Source organism: Barbatula barbatula (genome assembly GCF_947034865.1).
Source record: "Barbatula barbatula genome assembly, chromosome: 24".
Classification (NCBI taxonomy): domain Eukaryota; kingdom Metazoa; phylum Chordata; class Actinopteri; order Cypriniformes; family Nemacheilidae; genus Barbatula; species Barbatula barbatula.
In genome coordinates this window covers 10,165,734-10,181,143 of record NC_136787.1, presented here as the reverse complement: position 1 = coordinate 10,181,143, position 15,410 = coordinate 10,165,734, and the positions used below count along the sequence as shown (strand labels likewise).

Sequence of the window (15,410 nt, the reverse complement as noted above, 5' to 3'; positions counted from 1 at the left end):
AGATAGAGAAAACTGTTCTGTGGTAGTCTGGCAGTATGATTATGACCAGAATGATTTACTGAGGTGTTTAATATGAATGTTGCTTGAGCAACTAAATGCGTGCAATGCATGAACTTAATATGACACACAGAATTTGTGCAAAAATAGACAATAATCTATGATTAATTGTCGTTATGCATCACATTTCTAAGTATAATTTTTTATTTTTAGCGTTATTGTATAATTGGACTGCGCTGCAAATGTTATATTAAAGCACCTACGGTATAGCAAGCACATGAAAGATTCAGTCTCAGACATTTATGCAAACATTCAAATTTAGGCTTATTTTTAAAAGGTCATAATAAGACCATTATATGAAGATGTCAGACTATGTTTTATTTGTTTTTCTCCCTTTCTTTTATATTTCTTTTCTATTAGATGCAAATAAATATCTTGGAGGGTTTCAACCGACATTGCTTGTGTTATTGCCGCAAGGTGTTATGAGCCTCAGGCACACACAAACCACACACACCACACAAACAGGAGGAAGAAGATGCGAACAGGCCCGAATAAATTTGGGATGCTGTGAATGTGTCACATAATGTTACATTTACATAAGATGGTACAGAGAAACGCTTTGCACTTCCGTGGCTGCTGCAGCCAAACCAGAAGATAACCACAGAGAACGTGCAAGAAACAAAGAAGATTGGGGGAGAGAGATGGCTAATATCAGCAAGTGGCAGAAGAGAAAATTAAAAAGAGGCACAAGTGCAAAGGAGGGGGAGAGTGTGGGAGAGGGTTAAATTGCATTGGCATTTTATACTGACAGACAGATGGTGGACGATAAAAAAGTTGAAACCATACAGAGAATCTAAACTTTTTAAGTTACATAGCAGCTTAGGTGAATCTGTAATTATTATCGAATGCAAGGTATTTTAAGTGATTATGGTTGATTTTAACTTGCATACTAGACAGGAATTCCTTAATTTAGACACAAAAATATATTCAAAATATGTTTCACTCTTCAGTGAAACATATAGGGGCAGACACCTTTAGTTACAATGCACTTTTATTGCACCTTTTCTCACTCAATGAAAGTGCACACACACGTTCAGAATCACTGAATTTCTTTTGTCTTTTTCTGTTTCTCACTCTGAACCTGCTACAGTAAAAATGTGTAATTAAATATTTTACAAGCCTAGGGCAATCTTTGAACATTGCATCAGCCCTTCAGACGTTACATAATTCTACTGAAGGCAAATAAAAAGAGAGATATTGTGCTTTAGATGCAGAGATGTGAATACAATTACAGTCCTTGTAGGAATATAGGATTTGGCCATTATTCACTCATTCTCATGCCATTCCAAACTCATTTGACTTTTGTTCTTCTGTGGAACACATACACAAAAGAGCCTAAAAAGTGTGACAAGTCACTGTCAAAATAAAAAATAAGAAAACCACACTGTGTGCCTTTTGAAGACAAATAATAAAATGCCTAAAGCAGACTGAAAACCAGCCAGAGGGGAGTTGCAAATGCAAGTCATACATTAAATACAAGTCATATGATACTTCTATCATATATTACTGAGGTCATTAGCCACTTTCCATTTTTTGTACGGATAATGTTTATTCTGCAAAATATCTCATTTGTGATCAAAGAAACTCATGTTCTCTTTGCTGAACTTTTCCAATACTAATACTGAAAGGGATAGTTCACTCAAAAATGTAAATTCTGTCATAATTTACTCACCCTCAGGTTGTTTCAAACCTATATACATTTATTTGTTCTTTTAAACACAAAGAAAAATATTTGTAAGGATGTTTGCAATTTTCAGTTCTGTGACATCATCCACCAACATAGTAGGAACAAGATGTTGTAAATCTTTTTTTGTTCTGTTGAACTCAAAGTGATATATTTTGAAGAATTTAAGAACACAAACAGTGGGGCACCCTTGACTATAATTTTATTTTTACTACTATGGCAGTCAATGATGTCACAGAATTGAACATTCTTCCAAATAACTGTCTCTGTGTTCATCAGAAAATGTATATAATTTATACAGGTATAAAATGACATGAGGATTATCAAATGATGACAGAATCTTTGGGTGAACAATTTAACCTGGTACAAAATTCCAAGTGAGTCTGCATCAGTTTTGATTCTGCCAATAAAAGGGCTCACAGAAACTCTTTTAAGCACCATGTCCACTCCCATTACGCAGAGGAATTGTTCATGCAGTTCTTCCTCAGAGAAGAGGGAAAATTTGTGGCATGCCAATTTAAGTTGGAATGATAGATCGACCTGATACTATTTTTAAATGCAAAATGCTCTTTGTCTTTTCCCTAAATGCTCATCATATTGGAAACTTAGAAAAAAATAGCAGCATAGTCAAGTTTTTGACCTTGAGCTGACCTTGGTGTGACCTCACGTTTTGTAGTGGTAACAGCTTCTAATCTGGCATTTGCCAGCAACATATTTTATCCCTAAAGTAATTCAACTTCAAAATGAAAATTCTGCCATAATTGACTCTTATCATTTCAAACCTATATGACCTTCTTCCGCAGAACACAAAAGAAGATATTTTGAAAATTGTTGTTAATAGTCCCCGATTCACTTGCATTGGTTACAATAGATTCTGTTACCAACATTTTTCAAATGTGTTTTGTGTTCTGCAGAAGAAAGAAAGTCATTCAGGTTTGAAATGACAAAAGGGTGAGTAAATTATGGCATTTTGAAGGTGAACTACTCCTTACTCCTTAAATATTCTAGCATTTTAAGGTACAAAAATAAAGGTTAGACGGATGCAAAAAATTACAAAGCTTACGGAGGTACACGGGGTTAACAGTACTCAGTTGTCCTTGTGATCAGAGTAAAAAAACATAAATTGATGAATTCTGTTGTGTGGTGTATGTGTGTATAAATAGTTAATATTTAGAGCAGAGTGACAGGGAAGTGCAGCAAAGGGGTCCAGCAAAGGGTCACCATAACCCATTAGAAGTAAAGTGCAGTCATACAGAAGAACTATGATGGACATCTGGAGACTCTCTCTTTTCTCTTCCTCCATTCTCACTGGGTTGGCTGAGGAATGATTAGAAATTTACACTAATTCTTAACTCTAAGTGGAGTCCATTTACCCAGAGGACTTTGAGCATCAGCTCTTTCAAATAAATACACACAAATATTTCTGCTCTTCATGTTTCATGGATAAAGCCCTATAGTCACTCTATTCGGGAAAATATTTTGTATCTTCCTGCTCATACACTTACATTCATTTGCAGTCTAAACTATCCGCAAAGCTCTGTATACATATGTAGTATAACTATGCAGATATAACATACTGTATATTGTATTTGAGTCGCAGCTTTGTTTCGGAGCTTTAATACTCTGCTCTAGTGATCTGGGAAGAGTGGTGGATTTTATACAAAGGCTCCAAATCCTCAATATCCACTTTAAGTTAAACATCTGCTCCCCTGTGTATAGAAAGAGTGCCTATGAGTGAGGAGGATATAATGAAGGTGTCGGGAGATAGTGGGGTTCATAACAGTGCACAGTGAGGTTCCAGCTCTTCGAGCACGATAACAGCAGATAAACAGACATTGCTTGATTTAATTATGTCCACGCCATGGTCGACACAGAGAAGAACCATGCAGTTCATTTTCTGCTGACACAGTGCTATCATACACAAGAAACAAACCAGATAAGGGAGATAACAAAGAGTACACAATGAAAAAACAACAGACTGTCATGTGAAGAAAATTGAAAGAGGAAATGTGTAAAAAGATGGAATTTACAATATATTTTTCTTTCACAATAAAAGAGTAAGAAATTATGAAAAAACTCTCTTTGGTACTGCTTTTAAAATATTTGACAAAAAAATTATAAATAAATTTTAATACAAAAATGTTTCTATTTCTATGTTTTTTATGCAGGTGTCTTACCTTTACTGAGGGTTCCCGAGACGAGTCTCTGAACGGACTGCATAAGCTTTAGCACCCCCTGTCTGCAGCGGCAGGTACAGCCAGCCATGGTCAAAGAGAATCTAAGGAGAGGGTGCCTTAACACAGCACAGACAGTGAATCTCACAAATGAGACCTATGTTCCATACGAGCCTCCTTGTGATCTCCAGATCTCTTCTTAAGCCACTTTTTGGCACATTCAGTCAGTTTCAAGTCCCAAATCCAAAAAGAGTTGAAAATTAGTCTCCTTTCAAAGCACGATGTCCTTCATCCAAACACACATGCACATATTTACAGACAAATGCACCTTTCTACTCTCCTCCACACACTCGCACAATCAAGACACTCACAAAGTGCTCCAACCTGTATTGTCTCCTTGGTCTTGGGGGCAAGTGTTTGAAGAATAAAACAAGACTTGTAGAAATAACCGACCACTGCCACGTTAAAGTTGAAGGAGGAAAAGTTGGTGAGCGCTGCAGGCTCAAGGCTCAGAGACCGACTGGATGAATTATTAAAAGGATGGCAGGGACCCGCTTCTGCGCTACACAGACTAAGAAGTGCTTGTAGGAAGTTGATTGTCCATGGAGACAAAAGAGTGTCTTTCCTTTTTCTTCACGATTCTTCTACTGGTTACGCCTCGGTGTCTCTGGTTTTGGAGTGTGAGCATGCCAAATGTATTTTGGATGTTGTAGCAAGAAGTCTGTGGTCCGCTGCGGTGTATCTGACTGCACTGTGCTGCCGGACAGATCCCTGCAGCATAAAACAGGAGATACTACTGCACTCTCTCTCTCTCTCTCTCTCTCTCTCTCTCTCTCTCTCTCTCTCGCTCTTTCTCTCCTCCCTCTGTTGTATCCACTCAGAGAGCCTTTCTTGTACACCTCTCTTTCATGGTTTGCCATGGCCAAGCTTAAATATAGAAGGTCCCCTTTTACAACCCACACACAGGGCTGTTTATAGTCTTGCATTAGATCGTTTGATTTGGAAACAGTTTTTACGCTTTACAAAATTCTGGTTCCAGATCTGGCTATGAATCTAACCTTATCAGATTTCCTAGTTTCTTCATAACTGCAACGTAAAATAAATGGAAACAGATCATTTACTGCAATCGTGCAGTGAATATACATCTATAGACCTCTTCAGATGATATGAAAACGCTTGTTTAACGCTGGTCCAGAAGAACTTCCTGTTTCAGTTCTATAACACTACACAAAAGGTTAAACAAAATACAACTAACAGAATATTTATTACTGATTTTAAATGTTAAACAAATAACTTTAAAATGTAATAATATGTAAGATAAAAAAAATACTATAAATAACAACTGAAAACCGGACGTGCTTCTGGATCAGAATTAAAAATCTTTCATAGTGGTTTATACCACTACAATAGGTAACAGCACATCCATTTTAATGCAAACATTGCATTCAAACAGCGCGTTTATATAACCACAGCTAGCTAAAGTATCTACACAAGCGCGTTTATATAACCACAGATAGCTAAAGTATCACAAGGCCCAATTGAATAGAAAAATCTCATTCCAATATACATCTCATTCCTCCAAATAGAAAAAACTACTCATTAGCAAGTGTTGGATAGTTAGCAGCATAATTATTTAAATTAATTATGAATACCTAACTTATGTTGTTAGACTTGCATTTATCAGTAACATTTTTCCAAGGGAAGTAGAACAATTGTAATGCTTTTGACCCTATACAAGTCTAGCCTGGCCTCTGCCAAGCCCCTGTGTGTCTCTCACATCCATCTTGGCAACCCAAAATAGTCTGACCATTAAATATGAAAGTGAGAAAGAAAGAGAGAGGCGGTAATGTGAAGTGACAGATCTGAAAGATAGGAGGATGGTACTGGAGGAATGAGGATTAAGATTAAAGGAAATATGATGGAGAGATGTGGCGGAAAGAGATCAATATATTGAGTGATGCTAACCATGGGAAAATGTGGATAATGCACGGCTTCTCCGATTAACCTCGTGAGAAATTGGTAATATCTCATGTGTCTCATTTGGAATTTGACAGATCTCAATATTTTCCAAACTGTACAAAACACTCTAATCTCTCTCCGAAAACAATTTTAGAAGAAACAAATGTTAATAAATTAAAGGACTTGATTAATTGTCCCTTGGTCTGGAAAACAACCTACAAGCAATACAATATTCTCAGAACATAAAAGCTCATTTATTTTCGAATGGTGTTGTAAATTGCACCGTAGAATTATCATAAAAACTATTTTCTTTGCTTTATTACACTGCATCCACAGTTGTGGGAGATTTGCAAAGGTTACATTTCTTGGTGCACTAAACATCAATTACATATTATGTTTAAGCTGTAGAGCTGTGGCTTCTTGTTAGAAAGGCTAAAAAAAGCCCTTTGTGTCCTGTGTTGCATATTGAAATATTTTTGTTCTGTGTGGGTGGAAGTGCAAAGTGGATAGAGAGCAAGCAAGAGAGGTTTGTGTTTATTGATTGGGAGATTTATGCAGCTTAAGTAATGAAATATGAAGTATGAGAAGCAATCACTCTGGGTTTCAGTGCTCTCAATTTCCTTTTTAATCCTGTATCTGTGCTTTAATATAAAAGTGAACCTTAAATGATGACAGTATGACAATATGTTTGAACATGCTGTGCACAAATAGTAAAAGAAGAATTACTATTAATGATATCAATTTTATGAATGAGCTAAATGCGTTTGGGAGTGTTGAGTGTCTGAAGGAACCACTGCAAGGCTAAAGTTGGACTGAAAGGAGCTCACCTACTGTAATCAGTTTAGAACAGCTGCAGTGAGGTTCAGTCCTACGGAGATGCTACGGTGACATACCTCCCCCCACCCCGTATCTGTTTTCTGCTGGATGCATCTGTGTCTGCGATGCATCCAATCTAACCGCATTCTGAAGTGGAACAATTTACATGTCCCACAAAACTGTATTATTTATGTTTATGTGTTCCTGGATGACTGAGCATTTGTCCATGCGTAAATAATGTGAATGTTTCAATAAATCCATATAGTGGCTGCTAGAGAGAGGTAGAATAGCCTTCTTAATATGATTTTTGTTAAACACAACAAGAGATACAAACATCAGCTCTCTATTTCATTATTTATGTAGAATATTACTATATCAGACAGGTAGATTCTCAGACAACATTTATGAGAGCATTTTAAATGATCAGTAACAACCATGTTCACTTAAAGATCCAGTTAGTAATATCTAGAGGCTAAGTTGAGTATTGCAACCAATCCACCCCTCCCGTTCGAAAAACTACGACGGCTGACTGAACATGGCAAAATATGCAAGGGGACCCGGGGTGTATGTAGATAGAGATAGCTCATTTTAAAAACCATGACGCTTCATTGTTTTAGCTCTTTATACACATTTGAAGGCATAGCTATGTATATTATATTGCATTTCTATCAATAGATCATCCCAACAATTACACACTGGACCTTTAACAGATTGACTTTTATTATCAAAACATTAAAGCGACATTTCTCCCCAAAATAACACTTCTGTCATTATTTATTCACCCTCAAGTTATTCTAAATCTGTATGAATCTATATATTTAGAAGAATCCTTGTAACCACCACTGACGTGGTAGGCAAAATGACAATGGTAGTCAAAAGTGCCCCAGAACTGTTTGGCTTCCTACAATCTTCTTTTGTGTTCAACAGGACAAAGACATTTATACAGATTTGACTAAATAATGAAAGACTTTTTAAAATTAAAAAACAATTTAATGATAGCACATGAAATACTGGCCAACAACAACCACTAAAAAATGATATGAGTCGACCTCTAGTCTTGATTAACTGGTCTCTAGAGCATTGAGCAACAAAACATCTGCTCCCATATGTCAAAACTAATTTCATAATCTGTTCTGATCACAATGACCTCACACTGCTCCTGATCATCCAGTGTGCCCATTAAAGATGGCATCCTGTTCTGTTCAAGGCTCTGCAACCTTGAACATTTCTCCTTGCTGTTCACTCTCACAGACTCGCACTAGACTCATCATATGCTTTTGCCATTACTTCACACTGTCTGAGCATACCCATCGGAGGCTGTTTTTACTGCTAATAATTTAATGAAGCTAGTGCCACGGCTTACATTAACAGACAGTAAGATACACACGCTTAGGGCAAGCAACTGCACTTAGCATTGTTGAATTAACCTTTAGATACATCTTTAGCTCTCCTCTCGCTGAACAATGCGCTCTTTTCATTCTATACAAAAATATAATATTTATAGGAGGATCTAAGCAGTACTTGTTAATGTTAATATTAACAAAATTGTGATTATGAGCTTGTAAGTGTGATGACACACTGTTCCAGCTACAAAAAGCCTCTTCTTTTTGGCAAATTAAAGGGACAGTTCACCCCAAAATGAAAATTCTTTCATAAGAATCTTTCATTCTTTACTCACCCTCATTTCAAAACGTTTCAAACCACTTTATTTCTTCTGCATTACACAAAAGAGATATTTTAAAGAATATTGGTAACCGAACAATTGCGGTACAGATTGACATCGGTGTTGTGTGCATACAATAGAAGTCAATACCGAATGTAGCTTATGACTACAGATAGTTGTCATCTGCAGCATTAAGCTATTTTTTTAAATAAATAATAATACTAAAATCATTATAATTAACAGTAATTTACATTATACATTGGTATTCATATACATTATATATTGTTTATTCTGTACTTTTATTTATTATCTGAAATTGTCCATTTTACTGTTAAATGTAAATGAGAATTCGGTTAAATTTTCTCTAATGCACTGACAAAAGTTGACACGTGTACATTTGTTGTGCTTGCATGATGACAATAAAGCTCTCTATTCTATTCTATTCTACTCTATTCTACTCTATTCTACTCTATTTTTACTTATGTAAGTTTAGCATTTTAAATGTTCCTAGGACATCAAGTAGTATTTTAGAAAATAAATATGTCATTTTTTTTTAAGATTGGATCAGATAAACTACTGACATTGGCCACAAGATAAAAGTAATCTCCTTCTCCCTATCAAATTATTTAAGGCCTTTGTCCTTTCAAGAACATTTTACTGCACCTCTTGCATTTGTTACACTACTCCATAGGTTCATAAATTGAAACAAATGGTTTCTCTGCATGCATTTTAGTTGAAACAACTCTACCCTGCTCAAAACATCTATGCACTGACTGCCAGAAACAAGTTCAAGACAATATTCTCTGACATTGAGATATCGTAGTCACCTTACCGAATCTCTTCACACAAGGTTTTTTGTCCATACAAATACATAAATGGATAAAGATATGTCAAAAAGCTGACTCATTCACAACAGCAGCCTTAACACAAGGTTCTCTAAGATTCACCTATACCTCTTGCCTAAGCTGTTTTCTACCAACACCTTCTTCACTCAGCTCATACTGTTATATTTAAAAGCACCTTTCTTCAGAACTTGGTTCCACAATTTGTCTGTTAATTGTAAGTTTATCTGACTTTTGTCTGGTTCCTGCAACAGTATCTGCTCTACATTTGCAACTGCAGCAGTTTTGAAACTTTGAATCTTTCCTTGCTTGACAATTGAGATTTAACCTTAGACTATAAATTAGACCTGCTGAGAAGATGAACTTACTGGGAACCAAATTTGTTAACAAAATGGTTAACCGCGGTGGTATTTCTGGTCAAGCTGGTTTCTAAACAAAAGAACCCTCCTCTGGTTATTGCCAACTACTCAATATATGCATTTCCTTGTCTGTTGCTTTGCAAATGTTAATATAATGTTCCCCCCATCAATATCAGTGAATTCAGTTTTTGCTGTTGTGCGTATGGGAGAGCAAGAGAAAAAAGTTAATGATCTAGAGAGAGTTAATGTGATAGAATGAGGTGCATTACCTCCTGAAACGGGAGGTAATGATAAATGTAGAGTAATATATAGAGGGGAGATAATACATTAGACATTATGATATAAAGGAATAATTTGCTTCCACAAGTCAAAATAATAGAGCTACAAAGTTCCTAATGGATTAAACACCACTGTCTCCCCACTATCCTGCTACTCCTGAAATGCAGTCAGGGAAAGCAAGTCTCCACATCCTCAATTTAGCACAGGGTTATACTGTATGTGATAATGGACAAAGCCTGTGGGATTTAAGTGGGTTGACAGATTGCAAGTGTCAGACAGCTGTGGCACCAGATCTTGAAATTCAACTGGAGGCAGGTAGTATTTAGTGACAAGATATGATTCCAGACAACATTATTAAACTGACAGTACGGAACACATATAGTGAAAGCATAACAAATTGATGTTGTAATGGTTTGGATGTGCGCATATGGGTCACTTTTGCACAATTGGGATGTGACATTTGGAAACGTCATTGTCTTATCAACCTCATCACCGACTCTTGTTCCAAAATAACCTCAAGCCTTGTTATGGTTGGACACCAGTAGCGGCTCCTCGGAATAAAAGATGGCGGTAAAGATGTTTGACAGGTTTCATACCAATTCAACTCTTTGCACCTGTTATGTTTTGAGCCCAAACTAACTCAGATACTGTAGACATAATAAATATATGCCCTTTACGTTGCACAATGCTTAACTTTTATAGAAACAAATAAATCAATTATCATGCAAATTAATTAAACAATTGAATTCTGAATGTTTGAAGTTGATTTGATACATTTATCTCAAAGGCTGTTCTCATTTAATGGATATGTACGTGCTTACATTAAAAGTTGTAATTTTCTTCTGACCATTTTAATAGTGGTTTTATAGCATAGTGTCTAGTTAAATTGTTTAATTAATTTGCATGGTTAATTGATATATATTTAGAAATGAAGACGACTTCTCACCGTTCTACTTTACCGTTGTAATCCTGTGAAATTCAACCAATCAGATGACGACTTTGAACGTGCTGAAGTGTTTCCAGAAAAGTGCCCAATTAACATTTTGCGTCTTTTGCATGCAATAGGAGAAAGCAATACCCTGATTTGGAGTTTCCAACTCCCACCCCTATTTGGAGCACTCCGGGCTGCAGAGATACCCCTCTAGAGAATACTGACATTTTCTGGTGTTATTTTTTTATTGGTTGACACACCTCCAGGTCGAGGTGTGCAGCTTTGTCTCTCAGGCCAAGAAACTGTTATCAAAACGTAGTAATAAGCCGCCCATTATCATAAACATGGACACCTGTAGGTCTATTTCTTTTATTTTCTTGACTGACAATTTTTTTATTAGTAATGGATTGGTAAAATATAAAACGCAGCATTCACATTTACTCATTTGGCAGACACTTTTATCCAAAGTGATTTTCATTGCATTATCCTATACATTTGTTTCTAAGTATGTGCAATCCCCTGGGATCAACCCACAACCTTGACATTGTTAATGCCATGCTCTTACTACTGAGCTACAGGAAATGTAAAAAAAATAGTGAACAGCTATTTAACCTCAGTGACAGCTGAATTCCAAAAAGAAACTCAGGAGTGATATAAAATCATCTAACAGCAACGTGAAGACACATTCAAAATGTGGTTAAAATATGGATTTTTCCCAATAATATATTTTAAATATCCTAAATATATGTAAAATGATTCCTGTTGTACTGTACCAGCTTTCAAATGGGCGAGAAACAATCCCCTAACGTATCTGCAGGTGGTTTTCGCGATATCGGTATGATTGGGACATCAAGGCCATCCAGATCGGCCTGATTAGGACATCAAGGCCATCCAGATCGGCCTGATTAGGACTTCAAGGCCATCCAGATCGGCCACTGAGGACACAGGAGAACCTCCTATGTTTGGATAACAAATTAGTTGAAACAACTACGTTGGTATTCGAACATTTGTGTTGTTATGCAACAAAGAGAGACTTTCTGGTGACTAACCTGTTCATTGGAGCGAGTTTAGATGCCCTTGGTACCCCAATGTCTTTGTAGCGCACATGGGCGCCAAAGGGCACAAGTTTGCACAGCAATTAGGTGCAGTGTGTGCTCTAGGGCAAACTACATATTTCCCACTTGTCCCGTACCACTAGGCCTTTCTTTCCGAGGGTATTGAACAGGGTGGTGTGCCACTGAGGCACATTGCCAGCAGGAATGTAACGTTGGAGGCCTCAGTGAGGATCTGTAGTGCGTGCTCTAGGATAAAGTGCAGATTGCCTGAGGTTAGTTAGTAAGTGCCCATACACACTTGCTGTTCAGAAGCTAAAAGGTAGAGCAACACAACCTCCTTTTTGCACTGAAGTTGTCCGTGCATCTCTAGGAACACATGGATTTCAGCACCATGGAGAGTGATAAAGTATGCCTACCACACTAAACACTAGTCATAGCGCAGATATTGGTGGGGTTCTGTTAGAGTAAAATGGAGATCACAACAGGCGTTGCTACCCTTATCTTGTCTCCGTCTTTTTTTGTTTGTGATACGGTGCCCTCTGCAAGATTAGGACCGAGGTTCCCAGGCAATGTCCAAGCCCATTGAGAACAATGGACACAAAATGGAAATAGGCGTGTATGCTCCATGACTCAAACAGTATAAGTTGTGTTTACTTGCTTAGTCCCCCACCATATCCTTTAGGACTACAGCTCAAATGTGACATACAGTAGTAGAAATCTTACAATTCTGATTTTTAAAGTGGAGGGCCAATCTTAAGGAGGAAATAAATCAGAAGAACGACTATTACATGTGTAAGTGAAATTGATTTGGATTCCATTAGTTTTTCTGCTATATTTATTGTACAAGGGCATTTAAAAGATAGTACCCATTGTATTGCCATCTCAGTTGTAGACTGAGGCCGTATACTTTTGAGTTTTGTTTGTAATTTAAAAGGTTTTGGTGTGTTTGACAACTGTCTTTGAATGATTTGTGGGTCCTTGTGCGATTTGGTGTTATTATGCAGCATTGAGTCTGTATATAGAACTACATTTGTAGATATAATATTTTAGTTTTTCTTTTTTAATAAATCTGCAAAAATGTCAACTTCTGTGTCTTTCTGTCAATATGGGGTGCTGTGTGTACATTAATGAGAAAAAAATGAACTTAAATGATTTTAGCTGTTTGGGTCTGTTTATGTTCTTATTTGTTTCGTGTAATATAATCTGCATTATTATCGGTTATGTTTATTACGCACTACTGATGTACAGTGACGATTCTCACCGGATCACTGTCACAGGACAAACACGACTCAAAACATCAGACTCATCCGCGCAGTTGAGCAGTTCCGAATCACAACTCGCGTCAAGAAATTCCTCCGCACATCATTTGCAGTAGCAATTACAAACTGAGAAGACGACAAAGAAACCAATCTTAAATTGCCGCTTAAGTTGACTCAACTTTTTTTACAGTGCAGAATGCACTTTTTGGTTCTTGTTCTCTCCCTATGCTCACCATCCTGCCCCCCTGATATCTATGAAGACGAAGAATGGCTAGAGCATCCAAATCCTCCTCATGCATTTGCTGCCAACATGTGGTGGATATTTGATAATTACCCGGCCAAAACAGTCCTGAAGATCCATGTTATGTTTGTACTTTGTTTAGCAGTAGTGTGAATCATGTTCCTGCTATAGCGCTTCATCTGAATTCCACTGATAAAATCAACTGTATCATTCGAATGGTGTCTAGGGAAGATTGTTTTGACTCCTTAGACAGTGGTGCAATGTCCTATGGCCAACCGATTGTGAGACATCTACAATTGTTTGCACGAGTATCTGTAGTTTCCAACATTCCTAATGATTTAAATAGCGTTGAATGAAAGTCCAGTGAGAAGAATGCTGTATAACTAGGCTCGCTCCCAGAAGACGACTGTAGAATTATTTCAAGACATTGCCCTCAGAAGAATTATGATTGCTTTGAGAAATGTGCTACTGAATTGCCTATAAAGTATTCTAGCTCTGTGAATCCATCTCGTCTTTTAATTTTTAATGTTGAGAGATGTCATACCCAATGTGATTACAGTTCTTCTGACTGTAGCATGAATTTCCCAGGTAGACGTGGTAAACTCATTGTGGGTGACTGGTACTGGTTATGTGTCCTTGTGGTTTGGGTTGGCCTTTGTGCTTTAGTTCAACTGTTAGGACAAACAATGGTAATCTCATATCAAAATCATACTGCAGTGTCTGACCGCAAAACGAGATCATTAAACCTGATTGACTTTCAGTCTGTTAACATTCACAGCCAAAGCCTTAAGTCATATTTGCTTTGGTCAGGCACTGACAACTTGAGGGTGACAACTTGAGGGTGAGTAAATTATATTTGGGTGGACTATCCATTTAACATACTGAACGTGAAATGTGTGACTATGAAAACAACTTTACCCCAGTTTGACTTTGCATCTTGATGCAGCATAACAACAAAGCAAAAATGAATGAGGAAATTGGTGACATCTTGCATCTCTTGTTTTCGATTGTATGGCTAGAAGCGCCAGTCATGGAGTTATGTTCACAAACGTAATGAAATCATGTGGAACCGATGTACATTTTTAAATTGAGTAATTCCAACAAACCTTTTCAGTGTAACATGGCTGCAAATTACCAATTTATTTAAATTAACATTGTTTCAAGGGGACTGTATCTACCTAAGGCTTTAATGGACTGTTTATATAATAAACAATTAGGATTGAAAAAGTAATTTAAACCAAAAAAAATACTGAATAATTGTGGTATTTCCTGTAAAAAAATCCCTTCATTGTGGTGTAAGGCCTGTTGGCCTGACTGTACATTATCCATTACATAATGATTGAAGAACTAATGCAGCCAGACATTGGCAGGTCTCGGGTCTAGCACTCCCTATGTTGTCTGTGTTTTCCTGTCTTTTGTTATGTTTGGCACGTGACGCGGTTCTGAAGCTCTCACAGGTCTGGTTTCCACGTGTTTTCTTTTCCTGCTAGTTTCATTGTAGTTAATTCGATTATTTCTCTCACCTGGTCTCTCCTCTCCCTCATTATTGCACACGGATGGTTTCTTCTTTTCTCGTTAGTCCCGTTTCCTTTATAAACGGTGTTTGCCCCTTGCCTGTTGTCAGACCTTTAGTGTTTAGACCAGACCTAGTCTTGCGAATATTACCTAGTTTGTGAATTTATTAATATCTAGTTTTCGAGCCCTCTGGAGTCTCCAGTTCTACTGTGCTTTCCTTTGACTCACCTTGTCCTGTCTTGACTCCAGGTTTTAGCGCACTTCCGGGTTGTTGGGCACCTCTCTCTCCACTGTTCTCAGCGACCGCTGCCTGCTATTCCGGCCGGATTAACTGCCATCTGCTGGGTCCTCTCGGAGATGTGTATACCCTGGGCCCAGTTTTTCAAAAGGTTTAATCCGGATAAAATTGATCCGGATTTAGTAATCCTTTTTTTGCGATCCGTGATCACGTAATCCAGTTTACTTTTGGAGCCAGTTTTTTAAAGCAACATCAGATTGGATCAATCTGATCCAGATAGGAACTTTTCAGGATCACCAAATCTGAATAACCAGTGCTCAAACAGGATAGGAACTCGC

The 15,410-nt window shown here is 37.3% G+C and overlaps 1 protein-coding gene across 1 annotated transcript in view; it reads right to left on the bottom strand.

Moving 5' to 3' along the window:
* kcnip1b (Kv channel interacting protein 1 b) overlaps positions 1 to 4,777 on the bottom strand; it is a 29,402-nt gene extending 24,625 nt beyond the window's left edge. The window contains exon 1 of the mRNA XM_079448892.1: positions 3,919 to 4,777. Coding sequence (XP_079305018.1) covers positions 3,919 to 4,006 — 88 coding nt within the window. The 5' untranslated portion in view covers positions 4,007 to 4,777. The remainder of the gene's footprint in view (positions 1 to 3,918) is intronic.
* Between the last annotated feature and the right edge of the window lie 10,633 nt (positions 4,778 to 15,410).